Source organism: Candoia aspera, chromosome 7, assembly GCF_035149785.1.
Source record: "Candoia aspera isolate rCanAsp1 chromosome 7, rCanAsp1.hap2, whole genome shotgun sequence".
Classification (NCBI taxonomy): domain Eukaryota; kingdom Metazoa; phylum Chordata; class Lepidosauria; order Squamata; family Boidae; genus Candoia; species Candoia aspera.
In genome coordinates, this window is record NC_086159.1 from 81255975 (window position 1) to 81266190 (window position 10216).

Genomic DNA, 10216 nt, shown 5'->3' on the forward strand with positions numbered 1-10216 from the left:
GTGTTGCCCAAATTTTACCACAAAACCCTACTTTCTGAGCCATTTTATACATGGTGGCAGTTTTTATTGGGTATACCATCAGTTCCTTATATACTGGTAGTCCTCAACTTATGACCATAAGTTTGTTTAGTGACCATTTGAAGTTACAACAGCACTGAAAAAAGTGACTTACAACCAGTCCTCGCACTTACGACTGTCACAGCATTCCTGTAGTCATGTGATCAACATTCAGGCACTTGGCAACCAACATGTATTTAGGAGGGTTGCAGCGCCCCAGGGTCATGTGATCGCCATTTGCAACCTTCCAAGCCAGCTTCCAACAAGCAAAGTCAATGGGAGAAGCCGGATTTGCTTAACGACCACATGATTCACTTAACAACCATGGTGATTCGCTTAATGATTGTGGCAAAAAAGGTCATAAAATCTGAACATGACTCACTTAATGACCACCTCATTAGAGACAGAAGTTCCAGTCCCAACTGTGGTTGAAGTCAAGGACTACCTGTATAAGTGTCATGTTCACTGATTCAATGTAGTTTATACATCGTAACGTTTCACATGCCATGGCGCTGACACTTGTTTCTGTTTGGGAGGGACCTGCTGTGAGACCTTGTACGTGAAATCAGGACAATGGAATGTGTTTGGGTTATTTTCTCTGTTCAAGGACTTTTCCCACAGACCATCAGAAACCGTTAGGAGCACCTGGGATTGTGGACTTGAACTTGAGAAGATTCTTCGGGGGGAGGGATTTCATTTGCACCGAGGGTTTTTAGTTTGAATTTGGTGCGCTTTCATCATTCTCAGCTTTCTCTGTGATCCTGCATACTGTTCTTTAATAAATCAGATATCTTTGAATTCACACTCATGAGTCTGATGGTGTTTTAGAATAGGCAACCATTACAATAAGTCTCATCTAGGCACACTGTATTGAATATATTGCAGATATATTCATATTATATAAGATTTGGGTTATACCTACAATATTTCCTTTCTTTCTTTCTCAAAGTATTGTGGGGATAAATATTTCAACAGTCAATGCCATATGAATTTCAATCCATGACATTTTTTGTGGAAAGAAGAAATCAGAAACAGGTCACGAATTACCAGTTTCAGCCACCTACAAAGCAATCTAAGTCTTAAAGCAAACAGTAAGTCTTGAAATCCTGGCAGGTCAGAAGGAAGAAGGAATAACCTTTGATGCTTTGGGGATGGTGTTGGTTTTTGTTTTTCTGTTCTTCAAAACAATCCAAATGCATTTAAAGCAATTCTTGAGCTAAATTTGGTTCCAGCTTGGCATGATGGTAGAATCCCCGGCATGATGGTAGAATCCCTGGTGGAGTTGCGGAGTCAGGAGACCTTCAACTTTGCCTGGCTCAATGTTTCCCTGGACCCAGCTTTTGCCATGCCCTGTTTTAGGGATTTTGGTAAGAAATTGGAAAACCAGATTTCTTCTGAGTTTCCAGAGGCCACCTGGGAATGACCTCTTTATTAATTTGAGGTGGTAGTGGTGGTGGTGGTGGCAGTATCTCATTTGCCTGGCAGTGACTCAGATAAAATTTTCCAGCCTTTGCATGGTTCAAAACCTGTATGAGAAACAAGTGGTTGACAGGATGGCAAATTTGCCTTCTGGGGGTGTGGATTATAGACGTTGATGCTGGAAAAGACAGCTTGGTTTCTTCCCATATGATCATCTCCCTGTCCCATCTCCTGACTCATGGGTGACATGAGTTCCTTCCTCTTTAGTCACATGGTAAGTGCTCAAAGATAATGCTAAAGAGCAAGTATTTCAAGCATTTTCTGCATCTTCTGGGAAATTCATCTCCACAACCACCTTAACCCCTGCTAAGATGAGGTCCATTCTGGAAAGGAGGAGAAGCAATCCATGGAAAGGAACCCTATATAGAATATTTTAGGACAGGTGAAGGGAGCTTATGGAGAGAGGCGCATTCACAAAATAGGGCAATGAACCTGTTGAGAAGTTTGCTATTTCATGGCCTGCTGAAGATATTAGAGTTTAAATAAGGTAGGAATCTGAGATCATCGCGACGTTCAGAAAAACGGGTGCTGACAGCTGCCACAGGCAACCATTCACCTCTTTGTCCTATGACGAGCCAGTGCACTCTTGAAAGACAAACTTCAAGAATTCTGCAAATGCTGAGGATTCCTTTTCTAAAAACATGATCCCAACGCAGATCTAAATGGGATACATTTCATATAACTCTCCCTTAAATTGCAGATTTCCTTCCCAGTCAACTGCTACTGACACATTCCAATAACCCCAAGATGATGCTCAGTTCCAGAATGTTCCGCTCAGCAGAAATAAATCTGTTGGACCCTCGGTTAACCTATGTTCTGTAGTTACGAAGCAGACAATATTCTAGTTGTAGGTCTTCCTGTCATGGGGAGAACAAACTGTGTAGGAAAAAGAAAATTGGAGGGCAAATGGTCAGTAAGTAATTGGTTTGGGAACAGATAATTCACTTTTTCAACGGGATTTCTATCTGTCGGCTCTCACAACTGCTTCAGACTTTGTGTTACTTCAAAGGAAGGCTAGATCTGTTTACTCAAAGGTGATGTTCAGTCAGAAAAGGATTATTTGTGTTCCTCATGGGAAGGAAAGCCCTTTTCTCAAGGCACCACCTTCAGCCTTATTCCTAATTCTGTGGCTCGTTCACAGCTGTCTGTGAACAAGCCACAGAAGGAGAGTCAGGACATCACCCTGTCATTGCCTGCATCATTTGCATGGTGACATCCCGGCACATCTGATGCCATGGTGCCTTGTACTGGACCCTTGTGGATTTGTTTCCCCCGAGAACATCAATTCCTCTGCAAAGATAGGTTTTGGGGTTCAGATGGAAAGAGGGTGGCTGATTCTCTCCTTATGGCCTTCCTCCAAAAGTAAGTGATGCAACTCTACAAAACATTGCTTACCACTGTGGTTTTCATAAAATTGCACAGAGGAGGCCCATCACTTTCTTTCTGCAGATCCTGTATCGACTTCTTCTGGGCTCAAATTTTTAATGTAGGTTTTGAGTCTGGAGATGAAGGAAGACACACTGCAAGTCCAGTTTAAAGCATTTCTAATTGACCCTTAAAAATAAAATGTGCTCAAGGTGGGACACCGTGGAAATGGAACAAGAAAAACATGTCTGACTGTAGCACCAGGAACAGTGGAATTCTTAAAGTACCACTTAAAGGGATACCTGCAATTTGAGACAAAACTTTCAGAAATATCCTCAGAGATCCCCAGCCCAGCGATCCAACCTGGAAATGACTGCAGCCTCTTGAGGAAAGACTGCAAAAGGCGTAATACCTGAAACAGGGGTGTCCCCAGTGGGGATAAAAAAGTCGAGATGGCATTGCATGTAAAAAAAGAGAGGGGGGGGGTTTCAGTTGCATAGCTGTAGGCACCATCCTGACTTCTTGAACACCCTCTGCCCCCCGTGGACACCCCTGAGCCAGTGCAGTAAAACCCAGTTGCAGCCACTTCTCCTGGAGAAAGGCTGAATTGAGGCCCCAGACTGTCTGCAAAGGACAGGCGGCCACACCAGACCTAATGGTGAAGGCCTTTCGGTGATCAACAAGGTACTGTATTCTCTGCAATTTTCTGTTTCTCTATTCCTAGTCTACAATTGGCTGAATGCCCATCTTGTCGCAGTTAAATTTTGTCCTGATCGGTTGCTCTAATTCTAGCGGCCTTTCTGAGACTAGAAGATAGAAACGAAAGTCAGGGCTAAATGTCCTATTTCATGGAGACCCAGAGAAGTGGATTTCTGAATAACCTCACCCAGAAGTCTTATGAAGATGCTGAATGGGGGGGAAGTCCGTAGCCTCCCATGAGCCAAAGACCACGGGGTGGAACAGCAGCTTCTCAGCACCATCTTCTAGGAGTGATCTAGCAGAAGGGAAAAAGGCACTGCTCATCACGTCACAGGGGATTAAAAATGTGGATGCTAATTATTGCTGCTGTCGTTGCTGTTTCCCAACCTACAGGTGTCGTTCGACAAGTGAAGCCCATCTTCGGTCCTTTTTATGCCACCCTGAAATTAGAGATGAACTACGTCATTGGAGGGGTCGTCTCACACCGCAATGTTGTCAACGTGCACATCTTTGTCTCGGAATATTGGTTCTGATGGGCTATTTAATGAAGAGAAGACTGCTTCAAAGGGGAACTCTACAAACTCACTGAAAGCTCTGTGTTCTTGGTGGGGGGAGGATGTGGAGGAGGAGGACCACATAGCCTTCTTTTCAAAGGATGTATCTGGTTTCTAGTTTAACTACAGGACAAATAGCAAACTATCTAAAATAGAAGTAGGGTATCAGTATCTGTAAATTCACGGTAGCTGTGTTGTGTTGCATATACAGGATGGCCACGTTTTGTGTCCGATGGCCTTGAACCTCTCGGTGAGTTTTAAACTCAGCTAATCTTTCAAGTGCTTGAGGTAGGATTTTGCAGATCCGAGTCTTGCTGTCCTTGATGCTTCCACGGCCTTGAACTTTGTGCCTGGCTATGTTTTTTTTTTAAATTGTAGAAATTAAAAAAAAATCACTTTGCCATCTGGAGTTAGAACTAACTCCAGCTGATAGAGTTTCTCCCTACAGGCCTTGGACCCTCTCCCTCCAGCCACCAACAGTGGTAAGTCCAGGGGGTCGCTTGGTAATATTTCGGTCCCCTGTCTTCGGTGGCTGTGTGTTTCTGTTTCTTTTCGATTTGAAGTGTCATTAAAGGGACTCTGGAGAACAAGCAAAGTGAATGGTGGGAAATTAAGCCCGATCGTGCCTGAGATCTTCAGCATACAAAAAGCACGCACTCTCTCTGATGCTGTAGCCAAGCCTAAGTACACATCTCAATCCAAGAAGATCACGGCTAGTTCAGTGGGTATCAGTGTTAAGGCACAGGAGGTTTGCTCCTCAAAGAGGACTCACAGTCTTCAGCTTATCCAAGGGAGTTCTTTGGTTCTCTTTAAAAAGTAACCTCCCTTGAAATTTTAAGTGTGGAAAATGCTTTGTTGTAATGGCTGGAAGCTGGGGAGGTGAGGCAGATAGAATTGCCTGCATAAATGTTGAGCAACTGTTGACACGAAAGAGTGAGAGAAGAAAAAGGCTTGGGATATCAACCCTGGGGCTGAATATATGTGTGGCTCCAGCATATCCCAGGAGCCACATCAGAGCTCTCTGTCCAGAAGAGTGCGGTGCTAAGAACAACTAAGATCCTGTGCAGAACCCTCAAAATCCCGGACCTCTGGTAGAGGACCCGAGGTTGAGAAAGACACACACCACCCATTGGGGTGGGAAGGGAATTTTATATGTTGATTTCTGTGTTCTGCAATACGCAAATCTTCGGCATATATATGACTTCCTCCTTTTCTGCAATAAAGCAACTTATCTTACTATTCCTTCTGTCAGCTAATTAATGAATGCAGGTTTGAGTTTTAAGAGTAGAAATTTATTGCCATGCCTGTGTGAAATCTGGCAGCTGTATATGTGAGATCCACAAGAATTAATAACTCAGGACATTGAGACACCAGGTCCCCATAAACACCATTTCTCATAAATTTTTAATTAAATGATGCATTTTGACATTAAAAATGTAAGACACCTCTTTGGGGGCTTTAAGCATCCATTGATGATCAACTTAATCAAATCATTCCCGTCAGTATATATAAAGAAGCAGAAGGCTTTCACAAATGGGAAATGAACAGTAATTTTAGATGAATGGCTAGGAGTGTGGACTTGGGAAGCGCATATATTTCTTGGTCTGTCTGGGTCAATGTTGCTGTTTTATGAAGCAACACAGAACAGAAATTTCTGCATATATGTGGCATGAAATTTTTTGCCCGTGAACACTTGGTTCAACTCAGTGGAGGAGACAGAGGTTTCTGCCTGCTGCCTAAAAGTGGCCGTGTTGAAAACTGAAGGGGACAGGTTGTGGAACTGAGCCAAGAAGCAATGCCAGGGGAAGGGCTGATGTTCACAAAAACATGAAGAGGAGAATGTAAACATGGAATCCATTTTGATTCATCCAGTTCCTTATGAAGCAGTGGGCTTCCTCAGGTTGAGCATGTATCTGTTCTCCAAGATTTTTCAGAAGTTTAAGTCTCATGGCTTATCCCCAACCCAATGATAGGTTATTTTTCAAAAGCTGAGGAAACATCTCAGCTAAAAGTCCATAGTCTTTCTCACTGATAGTCCCTAGGGTTCCCTGAGAAAGGTGCTGGAGTAACTCCACCATAAGGCTTCCAGTATATGAAACAACAATAATGTGCCTGTAATTTTTGAAATGCCTACAAGTTTCATATGTATCTAATTTTTTTCATGATAATATGCTATTTGATTAAAGTAATAAAAATAAACAGCTACATTTTCGTTTAAAGCAGTTTATGGCCTTTCCTACCTTGAGGAGGTAGGAGATATCTAGATGGAGAGCCTTAGAGGGATTCTGAGGATCATTAATGTGATTTCTGTGAATTTCCACCAGTGGAAATCTGGTGGACCAGTAAAATGTTTTGGCAGGAACTGAACCCTGTGATCTAAAAACCTGTACAGGGCAAAATCTGACCCTATCTTCTCTACCTGTGAAGCAGTTTGTTTTTGGAGGACCCAGAAACTAGGAAGCACATTTTAACAGAGCATTTTTGCTAGTCCAAACCTAGTGAAACTTCTGCTAGACCCTTCCAACTCTTTGAAATAATAATCCGTATCCTTTCTGCTTTTCAATTAAAAAAAAAAAGTTAAATTTCCGTCATTGGTTGAGAATTCTGGTTTCTTTTTTTTAATCCCAACACCTCTGGAGAACATTAGTTTGGGGAAAGCCAGCTGAAGGGGAAGTTCTATTTATAGAGGAAAAGATCTTCTCCTCACTTGTTCCATGAGGTTTTCTAACTTGCAAATTACATGCTTACTTACTTAGTTTAATATGTACATCTGCCTGACTTGGAAAACATTTGAGGATAGAAACATAACATCTTGGGATTACTCATAATTGGGTTACAGCCTTTCTTCTTTGCTAGATTAAATAGGAAAAAGACATTGAAAATAATACATTCCTAGAAAATAAATATAGTTTTAATATATTATTTTATAATTGCCAACAGCTTTGCCCTGATGTTCTAAGAATAGTGGCTGATTTAAAGTTTACTGGGCTATGCCTTCACAGTACTCTATGCCAAAAAAAGTAAATTAGATTTTTAAAAAATATGCTTACAAGAGGAAAATATTGATATGTATCAAGTCCATCTGATTCAAAATAATTACACATTCCAGAAAACCAAGGAAGAGTATTTATAGTTGTTACTAATGGGATGGCCATGAAATTGGACTCACTGTTTTGGCCACGTTAGCTATACTTGCTTTTTGGGCCCGTATTTGTTCTGGTGAGATGCCTCAACGGTTGAGCTTGCTGACAAAGAAGGAATGATGGCAGCAGAGCCTGAGCTACAGGACCTACTTCAAGGTTGATTTGACATACGCATCGGAAGTAGTGTGTCTTGATGAAAAAGAGCCACGATATGAAGTGCCCTTCAATCTGTTATCCCTACTGAAGCGATGAGTGGCCCTTTTCTTTAAAAGCTAGAGGCCTGCAAGGAAGTCACTCTAAGGAAAGGGGAGATGAATTGTGAGATTCCGTTCTTCTGTCGATTGCCACTCCTTCCTTGCAAACAGTAGTAAGAATCCAACTCCATTTAACCAAGTCCACAAGCTGTCTTGTCTTCCTCTGCTCAGCTGGATCGGAACCAACACGATTTGGAATTTTTTAAAAAAATCAGGCATGACATAATCCCAGATATAATAAATGCTCAATGTTAAATGACATAAAAGGCAGCGATCACGGGACCATTACTGAGTTCTCTTTCAACTATCATTCCATTGTTGTTCTTTTCAGTAAGGTGGCCCTACGTTCTGCTGTAGCTCACTGGAAAGCCATTGGATGAAGAAAGGGAAAGGGCCAAACCACAAAGGAATCTGGATCTAGTTCTTTCTAGTAGCCAGGATCCAGGCCCTGAAGGCACTCTACGAGAGAGTGTGCTAGACTGAGGAACAGCCATACATGATCATCATCTCTCTCAAAGCACAAAGCATATCACCACCATAAATGAGGTCCAGATCAAAGGTGGTCTGGATGGGAAATACTTTTAACACCTTTTTCTTTGAATCTACCAGTTGCCGAGTTCAGGATGTTCTTGAATATAAAATGAAGAACATGGATTTGGCTCCAATCTTCAGCTTACAAATCTCTTGCTAAACAGTCAGTGTTGCAAATGTTAAAAATTGCTTCTCTTCCCCTGAAGTCTTTTTCAAGATTATTCAAAATTATTTGGCTAGAAAGGATTTCAAAGTACTTTTCAAATTCAGATCTTCATTGTTTATTAAAGTTCTTTCTTTAAAGAAATGCTTCTTGTTCCCCCATCTTTCATGCTCCAGTTCAGGGTTTCTCAACCAGGGTTCCGCAAGTGGTCACTAGGGGTTCCCTGGGAAATCACAGTTTATTTAAAAAATTATTTCAGATTTGGGCAACTTCACATTAGAGAGGTAGTTTCATTCTTTATTTTTAGTATAAGAACATGCTTAAGGCATCTAGACAGGCCTACCCATGAAACGCATATAATAATTTTGTTTCTGGCCTATATTTGACCCTGAATATGCAGGGGTTCCCTGAGGCCTGGAAAATATTTCAAGGGTTCCTCCAGGGACTCAAAAGGTTGAGAAAGGTTGCTCCAGATCATCCATTCTCCAGTTTCATGATCACTAAGAACTACCTTTAAGAAGGATGTATATTTATTTGAAGGACTGTAACACTGTTTATCTATGGAGATAACATTTGGCCAGTGAAAGTGACTCTTATCCTTATATTTAAGGATGAGTCCCAAAGGTCTTTGCTGGTCTGATGAGGTATTGTCAACATGGATGCGAATTCCTTCCACCTGTCCCATCACTGACCTCAGAGCTGGTATGAAAAACCACCTTTCACTGGATGAGGGGCAGCTTCAAATTATACCCTGCAGCTGAACTGCTTTGCCAAAATTTGGGGGCAGATGCTGTAAAAACAACAAAAAGGCATCAGTATAATGGATATCCTCATAATTCCATAACTACAGTTTAGGTTTTGAAAATTACCAATATGTGTTCAAATAAGGCTAACCAGAAAGTACTAGATGGTACTGTGGGCAGTTGTATGGTACTTAGAAATTAGAGTGGAATTTACCATTCCAGGATGGACAATGGTGTTTTTTTTTAAACAGAAGTACTGATTATTTGATAAGATAGCCAACTCTGCCAAGTATCTTTTGTCTGAACAAACATTCATTTGGCTATGATAAAACTGTCATGCCATTTATGACAGGAATCCTTTGCATGTTAATGCTTCAGAAATTAAATTAAGACAAGAATCATGTCTTAAGTTAAAACCTGCAAGTTCTCCAGTAGAACAACCAGCTAAATCCTCCTGATGAGACACAAGTGAACAAGATTGCCACCGAAGATCTGCCATTGTCCTGGGGAAAAGAAACAAGCTGTTTCAAAGCCAGCTGATCAGGGAGGAAAAAAAAAGATTTCCAGCTGGGTTTTTATATGCAGTTCTTTAGCTAGAAATTTCCTTTTTCACACATACATCCCTAACTACTTAAATGAAATTCAATTACAATGGCTTTAATGTGACCAGCCTGAAGATTACAAATCACACTGGCTTTGTGGATCCAAATACTACCAGTATCAGTACTATAAGTACTACAACTTTTCTACTATAATTTTTTCCTGATCTGCCTTAATATATTAGCTAGATAATATGGCAACATGTGTAATAACACAAAGTCTGCAGATCACTGTAAATACAATACAATGCAGGGGCATCTGCAAGAAAAAAGAAAATTTAACACAACCATGCTATTGAAGTCCTGGCCTTTTTAACACCCTGATTGTCTTAATTGGGTTTTCAAAACATTCACTTATGATTTAAAGTAGAAAAATATTTTTCCTCCATGTCATGAGAGTACGTTACCAGTGTTAAAAATCATACAGCCTTTTACGCTCTTTTCTTGCAAGGCTGTTCTGTGGAATTGAAGGTTTCATGAGGGCTTTTTAAGGAACAGCTAATGAGTGGCCACTGCCAAAAACAGCAGCCTTTTGCTTCTTTCTTTTCCTGGTATGTTTTGTAAAATATACATTGTGGTGTCATTACCTAATGAATGTCCTTGTTTTGGCAAGGACAGCCAGTGAAGCA

At 41.1% G+C, this 10216-nt stretch overlaps 1 protein-coding gene across 1 annotated transcript in view; it reads left to right on the top strand.

The window, feature by feature from the left end:
• Positions 1–5393, top strand: part of FBLN1 (fibulin 1) — a 73348-nt gene extending 67955 nt beyond the window's left edge. The window contains exon 17 of the mRNA XM_063308334.1: positions 3994–5393. Within this exon, the coding sequence (XP_063164404.1) occupies positions 3994–4133 (140 nt within the window). The 3' untranslated portion in view covers positions 4134–5393. The remainder of the gene's footprint in view (positions 1–3993) is intronic.
• The last annotated feature ends 4823 nt before the right edge of the window (positions 5394–10216 follow it).